At 33.4% G+C, this 14,314-nt stretch overlaps 4 protein-coding genes across 5 annotated transcripts; 2 read left to right on the forward strand and 2 right to left on the reverse strand.

Moving 5' to 3' along the window:
• Window positions 1-1,933: 1,933 nt before the first annotated feature.
• Window positions 1,934-3,174, reverse strand: LOC123009718 (phospholipase A1-like). Its single transcript, XM_044406205.1, has 3 exons — window positions 3,045-3,174; window positions 2,315-2,992; window positions 1,934-2,268 (listed from the first exon to the last, which is right to left on the reverse strand). The coding sequence occupies exons 1-3, from the start codon at window positions 3,082-3,084 to the stop codon at window positions 2,003-2,005; spliced, it is 984 nt and encodes a 327-aa protein (XP_044262140.1). The 5' UTR covers window positions 3,085-3,174; the 3' UTR covers window positions 1,934-2,002.
• A 4,409-nt stretch (window positions 3,175-7,583) lies between these two features.
• LOC123009753 (pancreatic triacylglycerol lipase-like) lies at window positions 7,584-8,843 on the forward strand. Its single transcript, XM_044406263.1, has 2 exons — window positions 7,584-8,520; window positions 8,575-8,843. The coding sequence occupies exons 1-2, from the start codon at window positions 7,734-7,736 to the stop codon at window positions 8,787-8,789; spliced, it is 1,002 nt and encodes a 333-aa protein (XP_044262198.1). The 5' UTR covers window positions 7,584-7,733; the 3' UTR covers window positions 8,790-8,843.
• Window positions 8,844-9,437: 594 nt separating this feature from the next.
• LOC123010306 (bolA-like protein DDB_G0274169) lies at window positions 9,438-10,095 on the forward strand. The gene is made up of 3 exons (XM_044407083.1): window positions 9,438-9,566; window positions 9,616-9,818; window positions 9,866-10,095. The coding sequence occupies exons 1-3, from the start codon at window positions 9,521-9,523 to the stop codon at window positions 10,013-10,015; spliced, it is 399 nt and encodes a 132-aa protein (XP_044263018.1). The 5' UTR covers window positions 9,438-9,520; the 3' UTR covers window positions 10,016-10,095.
• LOC123010301 (set1/Ash2 histone methyltransferase complex subunit ASH2) lies at window positions 9,843-12,386 on the reverse strand. Of its 2 annotated transcripts, XM_044407073.1 has the most exons (8): window positions 12,251-12,386; window positions 12,053-12,199; window positions 11,818-11,996; window positions 11,422-11,766; window positions 10,858-11,232; window positions 10,526-10,806; window positions 10,223-10,477; window positions 9,843-10,173 (listed from the first exon to the last, which is right to left on the reverse strand). In XM_044407073.1, exons 1-8 carry the CDS (start codon window positions 12,271-12,273, stop codon window positions 10,069-10,071), a joined length of 1,710 nt encoding a protein of 569 aa, XP_044263008.1. In that variant the 5' UTR covers window positions 12,274-12,386; the 3' UTR covers window positions 9,843-10,068. The 2 variants fall into 2 exon arrangements, with proteins under 2 accessions (XP_044263008.1, XP_044263009.1); XM_044407074.1 differs by lacking the exons at window positions 11,818-11,996; window positions 12,053-12,199; window positions 12,251-12,386 and having other exon boundaries at window positions 10,858-11,238; window positions 11,294-11,453.
• Window positions 12,387-14,314: the final 1,928 nt, after the last annotated feature.

A 14,314-nucleotide genomic window follows, 5' to 3' on the forward strand; every position in this document is an offset into this window, starting at 1 on the left:
AAAAATATTAGCAATATATTCTTTCATTTGCTGCTTTTTGATACTCCAATAATGACATTGTCTTATTTGACACCATGCAATTAGATTTTATTAACTTTGAATATTTTGTTAACTTTGATCATTTTTTTAAACAATAAATTTTACTAAAAGTGAAACATATTTTACATGTCTGTACTAGAAAAAATAATACCTTCCAAATGATAAAGAAAAAAAAATGGGTTCCAATTTTAAATTTGAAAGATGAATATAGCCCAAAATAAACTGAAATTTAGAAAATTTCTAAAATTGTCAGCTTATACTATATTACTTACTTTTTAAATTTTTAAAATCGGGCCATGAATAAAAATTCTTCAGCGCCTGCCGTTGTTTAAAAATCATCCTGTATAACTGAAAAATAATTTTTATCCATAAACATTACAAAAGTTTTTATTACTAAATGTCTCAAGTAAAAGTTTTACCTCAAGCGTCGAGTAAAAATTGTGTTTTTTCGCTTAAGCGTTTTTACTTATGCCATGGTATTATTAAAAACCAATGTTGTTTGTTTCTTGTCGCTTTCGCTGCTTTAGCAATTTCTGTAGATCATTAGCATTCGACATTTTACACTACTAACTGCACTAGTCATTCACTAGTAAAATTAATAAACACTTTCAAAAATTTCACCAAGTTCCGATACTGACGTGTGATATTTGTTTATAAGTGTTGTTATGATTTCATTAGTTGAAAAGTCTCCTAATTATTTGTTCATTTACTTGCTAATTCATTGTTGCTCTTTATTCTCGATCTGATGTTTATTCTGTATAAAATAATAGAATCTTTTGACTCAAAGTTTGGCAATAAAGTTCAGTTGTAAAATAACACCGATTCTTCTTTTACGAGAAATCAAATGTTTCTAGTCTTCTGCACCTCAAAAAGTCAGCTGCAAAACATTTTTTACAATTTCTTTTTAATTACAATTGTATTTCAATTTTATTATTGTATTGCAATATTGTAATAGTATTGCTAATATTAAAACTTCTAGAAGAATTCTGTTAATGCAATTTTGGTAATTATATAAACAAAAAGACATAATTATGAAAACCAATAATAAAAACAATTCAGGGAAAACTAATGTGGCAACGGCGTCTTATAGTAGAAAAATTCTGAAATATTAATACACTAAAAATGTATAATATATCTCGAATTAAAAAAAAAATGATTAAACTGTTTATTTGCCTACGAACTAAACTTTGCTAGAATAATACAACCATTAAAAGAACTTAAAATTCCAATTATTAATAAATAAGTTATAAACACACTAAAGCTAATTTTTTAGTTTACGTATTAAACACACAGAAAAAAAAGTTGAAACGTTTTATACAGAGTGGTTATAAATGATTTTCATCTAGCCAGCTTTGGAATTTTTTTGCATGTAACTTTATTTGTGCCGCTCTACTTTTTTGAAAGCTCTAGTTCTTTCATTAGTGTCACTTATTAATTAATAATAAATTGTTAATTAAACTTTTATTGTTTCAACTAATTTCCAATAATAATTGATAATGTTGTATACTTTGGAAGAAAACAAGTTTATAATTGATGTCAGTTTTCGAAGTGGACGCTTAGTAAACGACGATTTTTTAATTTTGAGTTAAAACAAGTAGGTACCCCTATTTTCGTAAAGCGGTATTTTTTATTTTACATGGAAAATTCACAGCTGGCTAGATGAAAATCATTTATAACCACTCTGTATAATACACAGCGTGTTTTAAAATGATTTTCATCTAGTCGCCTATGCAAAATAAAAAATGCCGCTTTGAAAAATATTGAATCTAATTAACTTCAAATGTTAATTTATTTCATTTGACAGCCGTCACTGTAAGCGCAGAGCGGCACAGAAAAATTTACATGTGAAAAAATTCTATAGGCCACTAGATGAAAATAATTTTAAAACACGCTGTAGAATTGCAATAAAAAGCTACTTTCTTGAACCGACTTAAAATTTATAAATATCTCAAATATTTTATAACTAGACGATAAAACGCAACAAAACAAATGTTGCAAAAATAGACAGCAAAACTCTTCTCTCCGAATAATTCACAGTCGCTGAATCCTCTACCAAATAACTTCCGGAAACATTTCTTGGCACATACTCTCCCATAACAGCCGAATTGGCCTTATTACACAATCGTTGAACGGCGAGAGAACCATTATAGCATGTAACCCCATAAAATCTATCCTCATCGATGATAGTGACCGCGTAATAGTCATCTCCTAAGAGGTCTCCACATGTATCTAAAAAAATAATCTCGAGAAAAATCCCAAGAGAAAATTTCAGTACCATTATAACAAATGGGTTGGTGTGGTTCTTCAGCCATGACATAGAAATCAACCGTCCCACAACTTCCCTCGTCATAGTAGAGCGTCGTATGTATGACATCGACGAATTCCGCGGAGTTTTCATCCAAAAGTTGCAAGTTTTCCGGTTGAGTTGGGTCCAAACCGGTTATTCGATCAACTTTCTTATTTGTTTTGTTAGAAATTGCGTTTCCAGCGGCTCCAGCAATTTGAGCACCTAGGGACGAACCGATTAAATGGACATCGGAGAGGTACTGGTAGTTGTCTTGGGTGACTTCCATGATGAAGTCCCCCAGATATTGACCGAGATCATCGACGGCGGAAACGAGGTAAAAAGTTTCATCAGAGGAGATGACAGACCAATCCACAGCAATGATGTTGTAATCGCCTTTCGTATGGTAGTTTTGTACCATTTTGTCCACCCATATTTGATTCTCGTATGACTGGAGACCATGGATGATGATTTTTGTGGGTTGGGTCATATTTACTAAATGTAAATTAGTCGAATTGAGTTCGACTGTTTCATTACCGGGGGGAGGAGTATAAAGGAAAAATTTTACATGCGTTGTGACAAACTTGTGGTACTCCAAGGTACCATTTTCGTTACTTTCGCTAATATGGTCTTCGCAGTCAAAAGTGTTGTCGTAGACTTGACCAAAGCCTCAAATATTCCGAAGTTAAATAAAAACTAAATTTTTGAAAGAAAAACTTACTTTGGGAGAGAATGGCGAGGAGGAAAAATTTTGTCAACATTTTTTTATTTTGGCCTTGCAATAACTGGCGTAAAATGTACTTATTGAAATTTATTTTTGCTAGATAGTTTTTTAACGATGGAATAATGAATGTGGTTCGTGGTTATCATACTTATTTTGTTTCAGTAGTCATTAATAATTCGAAAACTGATAAAAAGGACGTTTATGCGTCAGCTAAACAAAAATATAGAATCGTGCCTACAAAGTAATTATTTTTTTTAAATGTATAACACAAAAGTGGTTAATAGTTATCTAAATAACAAGGAATGTTAAGACGTGATAACATTCGAGGTAAGCGAGACGAGCCGAGGCAAAGCCGAGGCTTGTCGCTTACCGAGGATATTAACAGTCGATACATTCCGTGTTTTTCCCGCTTCCGATTTCTTTAAATTTGCACAAAATGACCCGTCATGAGTTGTTCTGACTTTTTTGTTCAAAGTTGTCTGTGCGTGTAACTAGATTACCTACCAAAAATAAAATGATCAAAAAGTTAACGATATTCGTATCATCCAAAATCCAAAAGTAAATACAATGAAGCAGTTAATATTGTTTCTCAGTGTTTTATGTTTAATACATCAAGAGCAAGGTACGAATTCATGTTCAATTTTTTTAAAAGTGGTGTGCCAAAAAAATGTGGTCAGTCCAGTTTATGGTCCAAACAGTGGCGTACTATAGCAGAAGCCTAAGAAGTCCGGGCTTGCGGAGCAAAGATTTCAAGGTGCGCAAAATTTTGAAAAAGAATTTTTTTTCTTTAAAAAAATTACAAAATCGTATTTGTCGGAGCAAAATAAATTCACGGTTATTGTTTCTTAGAACAATGTTCGCTCACAGTCTCAGAAAATCACATGGGTTTCTCAAATTTTGACTTAGAAAGCTATTATGACCTGTTTTTGGAAGATAATACTAGAGAGTGGTAGAGATGTTTAATGACCAAGTGAACCAAAAACATGAAGCTGTGATTGATCCTGCAAGCAATCAAATTGTGTGACAATGCAAGTTACCAATATGTCAGTAGAAGAAGAAAGAAGAGATTGAAGCAATTTGATGAGACCGAGACGTTGAATACAACGGAAAAGATAAATTTCGCATCCAGGTATTTCTTTCCACAGATCGACAACCTGAAAGCTGAGCTTTCCAAGAGACAAGAGTCGTAGTTGTAGATTAATGAAGAATTCGGATTTTTGAGCTCTTTTCCAGTTATCACCACGAAGGAAATCAAAGAAAAATGCTCATAGTTGGTTGAAACTTACAAAAAAGATCTTCATCATAAGTTGGAAAACAAATTGCTTGCAATCAAGGACCTTTACGTCTTTCGTCTAATACATTTACTAAAAAAATTGAAGCTAAAAAATATTGACGACTCCTTCCCTAATCTTGTAATTTTGTTGAGAATGTTCGCTTCTAAAGCAGTGACTAATTTTACAGGTGAACGATTGTTTTCAGCACTGAAAAAAGTAAAAGGCTACCGCAGATCTACATTACCTAATAATTAAATTAAACACGCTAGCAATAAAGTTCATCGAAAATAAAATGCTTAATGCTCTCAGTTTTGACAAGATTATTAACGTATTTGCTGACAAAAAAGCCAGGAATCAATCATTATTTTTTAATCATCCCGCGTTGTTTTTTTCTATTTTTGAATTATGTATTATTAACTAATTACTATAAATAAACAATAACAATATTAAGTAACAATTTTACAGTCAATTTGATACTCACCATTACCATTAACAAAATTAAATTAAATTAAAAAACAGCAAAAAAGAGAATGGTATATCAAACACTATGTAAAAAAGTGTTAGTGAAACAGAAAAAAAATCAATAGGGGGGAGGGGCCAAAATTTTCTTAGAGCTTTGGGCGCCAAATTCGATTAATACGCCACATAAAAACTGTTCCAAATTCAGTTCGATGTTGATAAAATAACAAATTTCTGATTTCTTTATGTTAATAAAACACCAAATCTCTAAATTACTTTCATTATGATTTTCCAAGAAAAGTAATTGACACTATTATATATTATATTTCATCTTCATAGGAAATTAATAGACGAATGATAGGTACTAGTCATTTATATACGTCCTGCGTATCTATGTATGTAATGGGGTATTTACATAATAGGGAGCGGAAAACAATTTTTTACAGTTTATACAAGATTGACGTTTTTAAGACCCATTTGCAATACTTTTTTTTTCTATGTAAAACAACTTTTAGATAATATAAATTTTTGATTTATCAGCTGTTTCAAAGAAAATCTAAAAATGAAGCTCATATAACGGGTGTTTATTTAAATTTGACGTCATAGTTGGCGGTGATATGAATGTGTTGTGAACTGACTACAATATTTAATGCGCCCGGCGAAGGGTAAAATGTCAGATTAATAACTTTCATACTACGATGGTTCGTTCACAATCAAACTTTCATGAATAGCTTTGATGCCAAATTAAAAAAAAAAAACACGCGTATTCGCACCAGTATTCGATTCATAAATCACAGTTCTAATATATGCCATCCTAATGAATATATCATCAACTCCAACTCCATTTTCGAAAACTGATGCAAGATTTTCAAATTTTAAGTTTTAAATAGTATTGACAGTGACAGTCATGCACTGCTGTCAATGTCAGCAGGTTCCCGGAAGTTAGAGTAATCAGAGGTACAATTAAAAATTAAATTCAGTATTGCCAACAGGCTCAGTGTTTCTGGATGGATCATTTTGTACTTGTAAAAAAATAACTATATTTATTTATTATTCAACAACTCGTAATAACTGAAATAATACAGAGTGGTTATAAATGATTTTCATCTAGCCAGCTGTGAATTTTCCATGTAAAATAAAAAATGCCGCTTTACGAAAAAGGGGTACCTACTTGTTTTAACTCAAAATTTAAAAAATTACTAAGCGTCCACTTCGAAAATAGACTTCAATTATAAACTTGTTTCTTCCAAAGTATACATTATTATCAATTATTATTGGAAATTAGTTGAAACAATAAAAGTTTAATTAACAACAATTTAGTATTAATTAATAAGTGACACTAATGACAGAACTAGAGCTTTCAAAAAAGTAGAGCGGCACAAATAAAGTTACATGCAAAAAAATTCCAAAGTTGGCTAGATGAAAATCATTTATAACCACTCTGTATAACTATAGTGATTTTGAATGAATAAAACATTGCGTAATTCATTAGAGTTATTTTTTAGCTCGCTGATACTTAAATAAATTCAGGTCTACTTATATCAACAGATTTTTAATTATTAATATTTATAACAATAGTAACAGTAAAAGTGTGAAAATGAAAGACTTCACGTTGTAGGATTTAAAGACAAGTACCCTACAGGCTTGATGGAGTAAACTTTATGATACATACTTTTAAGAAACTATCTACAGAGAAAGCGTTTCAAAATTCTTGCTATCTCAATACAGGGTGCGCCAAAACTCGTGCCCCAGAGAAAAATGTCATGTAATGAGAGATTCAGTTTTTCACTTTGACTCGATTTATTTCTGTTGGAGAATAGTATATTAAAGTACAAGTTGCAGAAGGAAGCACAAATGAGTGCTTGAAGAACCTTCTGTAATAAGTGCTTTATACTATTTTATCTATTTTGCCGCTTTATATCATTTTATAAATTGAAAAACGAAAATTTTAGTTTTTTCTTTCTAGAGAATTTTGCGACGGTTGGCGACATTTATGTGGAATAATTTTAGGCGGCTGTAAAAAATAAAAATAATTCTTATTTTCCCATTTGAAAATGAATTGTGAAGAAAGTCCGTCACTAAAATTAAATTAGCGCCAAAGCACTCAAATGACGTCATTTGGGTGCTGGAATAGACTTATTCTAACACCGAAATAGAAAAAAAAATCCAAGTTTTTTTACAGGCTATTAGAACAGGAAACAAAGAAGTTGTATCCTAAATTGTAACTTTGTTTTTAATGTTATTTGTGGCTTTTATTAGTAAAATTTTTGTACCATTACTAAATAATTACAAAAAAAAAACATATACAATAAGATCATCGGTATCATTAAATAGACATCAAAATGTCAAATATCAAAACCTAAATGTCAAAATTTCCTTCCATGTTCCTGGTATCTTATCGTACTTGAGATTTTTCTCTAGGCGCGAGTTCTGACACACCCTATATAAGTAAAATGTCGCGAAAATTTTTGTTAGAAAAAATTAAATTTTTATAATCACTTGGTGAGTCAAAAATTTGCATAGATAAAGTCAATTTTTTTAATTGCTGGTGGGGGTGTGTGAATCAAGTGACAAGAAGATACGCTTTTGACGTATGTCACTAGCCCTACATTACTTTAATGGCCTTTTAACTTTAACTTTAAATGACCGAACTTACGCAAATATGTAGCGAGAGAGCACCGAGCCTGTTTACAATATGCTGAAAAGAGATAGATGTCTGGTACGTCTTTCGAAATATTAACTGATCCACACGCATATAAGTAAAAACGGACTGTATTAAAAATATTCATGTTTGAAATATTCGTCGTATAATTGTTGCTATGCTATGTTTAAAATATGTTTTAACGATAAATCAAAATTAGAATAAATTTTCGGCATTTCTGACGCGAATTTAGTTGAGTTGGGTATATAAAGTTGTGCAAAGAAAAAAAAACACCCAATTAAAACCTACACAATGTGTCGACTTACATTTTTCTTTTTGTTAAGTGTGGCAATCAGGGAGAATTTTGCACAAAGTTTGGTCAACGAAGACTCCTCTTTTTTGAGCCAACTTTTCAACGTTTCCATCAACAACATTGCAGCGGTTGCTAACAATTTCTCTTTCATTGACATATCAAAAGATAACGTTAAATTCCTCCTGTATGAACGCACCAGTAATGAAACAATCACTCTCAACCCTGATAACCCCTTGGAGTACCTAGTACCAACAGACCCGACCATAATAATAACCCATGGTTGGACAGACAACGGGAAGGAATCATGGATCCAAGATATGGCTTTTCGTTACAACAAAAAAGGCAACTACAACGTCATTGCAATGGATTGGTCAATCGACGCCAACAAAAACTACATCTACTCATCATCAGCGACCCAATCGGTTGGTTTCATTATCGGCGATTTTCTTGTCCAAGTGTCAAAACAAGTCGAGAACTTTCTCGATAATGTGCATCTAGTTGGGCATTCCTTGGGTGCTCAAGTTTCAGGATTTGCAGGAAAACGGGTGGAAAACGTCGCAAATTCCAAAATTGATAGAATCACTGGATTGGACGCCGCTAGCCCCCTTTTTGAAACTCCAATTTTAAGACCCCCTGAACTGCGATTGGCTAACACTGACGCAAGTTTTGTTGATCTTATTCATACAGCTCTCGGTGTGGGATATATTGGGGCTTTTGGAATCGCCGACTTTTATGTTAATGGTGGGATTCTTCAATTAAATTGTACAGATGATTTGAAAGATATCGGTATTGTGCTTTTCTAGGGGGTCTTAACATAACCGTTTTAATTCAATTTTTAAGCTTCTTGTAACCATCAAAGCTCACATTTCTACTATTCGGAGACTATATTAGAGCCAAAGAAGTACGAAGCAACCAAATGTGAGGATGTTGTAAGGTTCAATTTGGGTTTGTGTGACAGTAATGAGAAGGCTTACATGGGGAATGAGGTTAGCAAAAATGCGAAAGGGATTTATTATATTGATGTCGATAGAGAAGGAAATGAGAAAGCCAAATAAGAAGTCTATTTAATAATAATTATAATAATTCATATTATTAAAGAATATGCAGGATGTTCCGTTTTTTTTGTTACAAATTTATACATGACAAGAAAAGTTTCCTATTAACTTGTTTCGAAAAATTCCAAAATGAAATGTCGAAATTTTTAATCAGGGGCGTCCTAAGGGAAATTAGTTTTCTTTTTTTTCGGCTGCAGGAATAACAGAAATCAAAATCTGATTTAAATTGAAATTAACCTCTTTTTATAGGTCATTTTTGAGGTTCAAATATTCTTCATATTTATGAATAAACCTATACAATAATATAATATAATATTGATTAAAAAAATTGTGACAATGACAATTATTTTAATCCGGCCCTGTTCTTTCAGCTAATCAGCAGTTCCACAATAACAAAATACTGTTTCATAAAAGTTCAGACCACAAAACCCATAGTCTTGAACATTATTAAGTCTTTTAGTTAATTTTAACTAGAAAATTAATAAATCTTTAATTAATGTTTAAATATTGTGTGTACGGGAAAGCATTGCTCTGTTAAACCGAGTCAAAAATACGATAAAATTCTCTCTATGTTGGCATAAATTAATCAAAATCGTAAAAGAGTCAATTTTCAAAAAATGTAATTACGGCTCTGTCTAAAATTTGTCACTTGTCATAAATGTCAGCAATTAATTACAGATCTCTGTAAATAAAATGAGGTTATCTTCGTTTTCCGTTATTATAAAATTGAAATGTTGAAAGCTTTGTTGTATATTTCACGCACAAACAGATCCTCAGGTGATTCCCACTGCCCATTGTGACGTTTTTTGCTACTAACTATTTTTAGGTTATATTTTTGCAAAATTTAATATGTCGCAAAGTACAGCCCCTGTTGAGACTTCAATCCGCACAAAGCTCAGTTCAGAGTTGCAGACAACCCACTTGGAGGTCATAAATGAGTCATACATGCACAACGTGCCTAAAGGCTCTGAGACACATTTCAAAGTGGTGGTTGTCTCTGAGAAATTTTCAGACTTGCCTTTGATCAAAGTATAAATCACATCAGTTGTTTCATAATTTTTTATTTCAATTTTTAGAGACATAGGCTAGTAAATGACATTTTAAAAGAAGAATTGAAGAGTGGGGTCCATGCTCTTTCAATTGTCGCCAAAACCCCATCACAATGGAGTAACAGTGAGCAAGTAATCGAATCCAGTCCCAATTGCAGGGGCGGATTTGGTAAATAGTTTTAGTACTTGGTAAACTTAATTAGAATAGAACAAAAAATTGTCCATTATTGTCACAATACAAAACTATCTAAGCGTAATTTTCCTTCATTCTCAGTTAAGTAAAGTAAATCGGCCATTGTTTGCTCGCAAATGGCCTCTTCAGCCTTCTGGTGCATCTGAAATTTTGTCATTTATTTAAGAAAATTGAACAATGAGATTAGCTACCCCTTTATAGTCGTATTGAGATCCTGGGGGGCACTTGAAATTCGGCCCAAAATTGATTGAAACCGTCGCACTTTTATGAATCGAGACAGTGGGGTAGTACGTCCCTTGATAAATATTTTCAAAAGCGACTCCTTGACATTCCCCATTTTTGAAAAATAGTATTTTACTCCCTGGAAGCTCTCTTAGGGATTTTAACCGTTCTGGAACGTGGTCTTTATCCTCATAATAGAGGTGACTTTTGAACTTAACTAGAGGCTAAAACCGGATTATTTTATTTCTCATGGGGGCTCCAAACTGACTCACTCTGTCTTTGTATGTATTTGGGACTAGCTTAGTCTTGGCGTTTTGTGGCAAAACAATCATAAAACCCAAAGTGTCCCCCTCTCCATATCCTAAACTGTAGTGCTTCCCCGCCGATTCGTGAAACCTCGTGCCTTTTCGGGACCTCCACGAATATCCGAACTTGTCGTAGCCTACGGGGGCTTGCAAATTGGCGTAGTCTTGCCCCCAGCCCATTCTCGTAGCGGTGCCCTCGGGCATCTCCTCAATGGTCGCCTCCCAGTACCATGTTCCTTTGGTGACCCCTTCAAACCCATTAATTACTATTCAATCATTCATAATAATAAAGTTTGTACCATGAGTGGCCCTGACGGTCGAATAACCCTTCTCCCCCGTCACGGCCAACCTGTCTTCTGAAATTTTCAACTGGGGGGCCCTATCGTGGAGCGCCAGCAGCACAGTACTCGGGATTAGCGTCCGGTAGAGCCATCCAGGGATGGGTTTCCCCGCCCAATCAGAACTCTCATCGAATTCTTGCCGGTAGGGGGCGTGGGGGTCGGGTTCGGCCAAGAAATACCGGTAGCCGTCTTTGTTAAAGGGATGGTCGAGGGGGTATCCGTGGGCGGGGAGTTTGGGGGTCCCTAAATCGACCCCTCGGCCTTTCTTCCCGCCGCCACTGATGTCTCCCGGAAATTTCCTCTTGGCGCTTCGCGACTTCACCCCGCCGGCAACTGGAACTGCCATTACGGGAAAAATCACCACTTTTATCTAATCTAATCGAGAAAAACTTACAAGGTCGTTTCCCTATTACTTTAATCCTCGCCATTTTTATGTATTTGTAAATGAAAAAAGAAAAATTTTAATCAAGGGGTGAGATGAGGGATGAATATGTTTGAGGTTAGGTTCCAGAGCCGCCTTACCATGCTGAATGCCCATGTCTGTGACTTTGAGGGTACCTCCTTTGATCATAGCCTCGTAATTGGGTTTGATTTGGGTAAGGTCAGTATTGATCAAACCATACATTTGACCATTGATGGGACTTTCCTCAAAAATGAATAGGACGTGGATGTCTTTAATGAGGGCTTTGTGAACCGTGGAGTGCCAAGACTGGGTCACGCGACGCGAAGTGGTGGTAAGGGCCTCCCAATGGTACTCAATGTATGGTATAATCTCCTTCTCTTTGCTAAACATTAACCTATTGGAGCCCTCCTTAAGGCTACTTTGTTGCAAATTTGCAATGGCAGTGACACACATTTGGGAAATCTCTACAATAAATTTTTTTCTGAAAAACACTAGAAAATTTAAGTGTTTATTACGCGCTTGACTCTTCTTAAAACTCTCCAATCCCGTTGGCGAGCAATTCTTGCACAAAAAAATATAATTGGCCATGAAGGGTACCAATTTCCCCAACTGATACCCTATGCACGATTCGTGGAACCATCGCGAGCAATTTGCACACAACAATTCCACAATGTTCAAATTTCGGTCTTTCCCGCTAAAATTATTAAGTTACAAAATTCTGGAATGGAGTGGTTTTTGGATCAGGATTACCAATAGCAGTTACTCTGTTGTTCATTTGTTTTGGTTGTTTTGTCGCCGTTTTCTGGTTTTGGGATCGCGGTGGCTGTGCTTGGCGCGTCTTCATTTGTTTGAGTTGGAGTCGGTGGTGGTTGTTCCATTGGAGCTTCGGTATTTTTACTAAAATAACGTGGGTAAGTTTTAAGTGGATTTATATGGGGTTGGTTTTACTTGAGGTTGATGTCTTCGGTCATTTTACGGCAAAGCTTAGTGTAAAGATGAGGTTATGTTGTGACAGTTGTGCTTGGGAGACAGTTGTTTTATTTGTATTGTCTGGAGGTTGGCAGGCAACATGTGTAGCGATAATTCGCATAGTTGGTTGCATAATATACTTAAGTTTTTTTTCACATTCTCCTAGTAAGAATTTTAGTTTTATAGCGGAATAACATAATAATTATTACATTTGTAACAACAAAGACTTAATACAAGCACAACTGCTTTTACATAAAACGCTAAAAGTGAATTGATGTATTGTTAGTTGCGGGCTTACTTTTTAATATTTGGTACAGTAGAACCTCTATTATACGAAGAAATTATTGCGGGAATATACAGTGCGATCAAAAAGTCTGTCTATCAAGCAAACGTAGAAATTTAAATCGTATGTCTGCTAAAGATAAAATGTCTCAATGACAAATGAGAAATGTCAAAATAATTTTTATGTAAATTGACAGGATACGTGGAGAACGATTTGTACGAATAAACGCCAACATCTCATTTTAGGATTTTTTGAAACATTTCATAGAATAATTCAATTTGTTTAGAACAATATTTTAATTTTAACAAAATAATTTTTTGAGATCCAACTAACATACGAACTGCGACATACGTCCTCAACTGGTACGCCTACTTGATAGAAAAACTTCCGTTAAATCATTAAGTACAACATAGTGTAGTTTATTAATTTTTGTTAGAACTGTACTTATTAATTTTGGGATCAAGTTTGGGGGCGTTCGCGGGTTATTTTATTTTATATTTTTTTGCGGTAAAATGGGTAGTTTTGGAGGGGAATTCGTAGTAAAAAGTAAGTCAAAAAAGTTAGTCGAAGAGTCATTGGTGTCACATTTTTTTCTGCTACTCCAAAATCAAATCGTTTCTTTCTTATAGGTACAATCTCGATCAATATAAATATTTTTTCTCACAATTCCCTTAAAACAATAGATTTTTTTACATTTCAATTTTTAACTTTAAAAAAGAGTTAAAATAAATAAACAACTAAAATATGTGTATTTAAAAAAATGTTTAATACATTATAAACCAAGTGAATAAAAAGTATGGAACTCAACATTAGACTCGACACTGATGAATGATAAAGTACTATAAAAATGTGACGTTTTATCAAGAGTAAAATTTTTAAAAATTTTGTTTTGTTTTTGAGTTCTACAAAATTTTTTTTAATGGCAATGCAGTATAAAACCTTTTTTACAAAAGCTTTTGATCTAAAAGCAATCGCAAAGGTAACTCAAAATCAAAATAAAATTTCATTCTCAACACAATCACATTCTTTATAGCACTTTAATTTTATTAATTATTTATTTCCGAACGCAAATGATAAAAAAAAGGGCTAGGGTAGATACTTTTTGATCATTTTGAGTAAGCCTGTTAAAAATATGTATATTTTTACTTTATATCAAAGAATAATACAAAAAAAAAATAGCATTTTCCATTAAAAACTTAGTTTTTTCCTCTATGTAAGTATGCGAAATTTATTCAGGTTGATTCTCTTGTTCTTGATAATAGATATTAATTAATCTTTATTTTTATTAAAGTTTGTTTTTTTTTAAATGGAAATTACCAAGTCAAAATTTTGGTGAAAAAATTTGTAAAGTATATTTCATTGAAATTGGCATAATAGGTGGCCATGGAATTTCGTATTTAAGTTTGTAGCCCTGTGCATATCCCTGATATAACAACTGATGAGGTTTTTGTTTTTCTTTGATCACTTACCTACATGGTTTATTTAACTGACATGACTGACATTTGTATTCGTTTTTTCACTGTTTTCGTTGGTTGTTCGTTATTCCTACTATTTTTTCAAATTATAATTAAAAGTAGTTCTCTTCAGAACCCCAGATTTAAAGTACACGCTAAGGTATGTTTGAAAACATAATCAATTTCTTTTTGTTCCTGTTTTAGACATTTTAGGTTAGTGGAATCAAATATACCAATTTGAATTAAGCCAAATTATTTTATCCACGGCAAAACACGATTTTTCAGGCTTCAGTACGCGAAGCTTCA

Source organism: Tribolium madens, unplaced genomic scaffold (assembly GCF_015345945.1).
Source record: "Tribolium madens isolate multiple individuals breed KSU strain unplaced genomic scaffold, Tmad_KSU_1.1 Scaffold_7;HRSCAF=85;Tcas5.2_LG10, whole genome shotgun sequence".
In the NCBI taxonomy this organism is placed as follows: Eukaryota; Metazoa; Arthropoda; class Insecta; order Coleoptera; family Tenebrionidae; genus Tribolium; species Tribolium madens.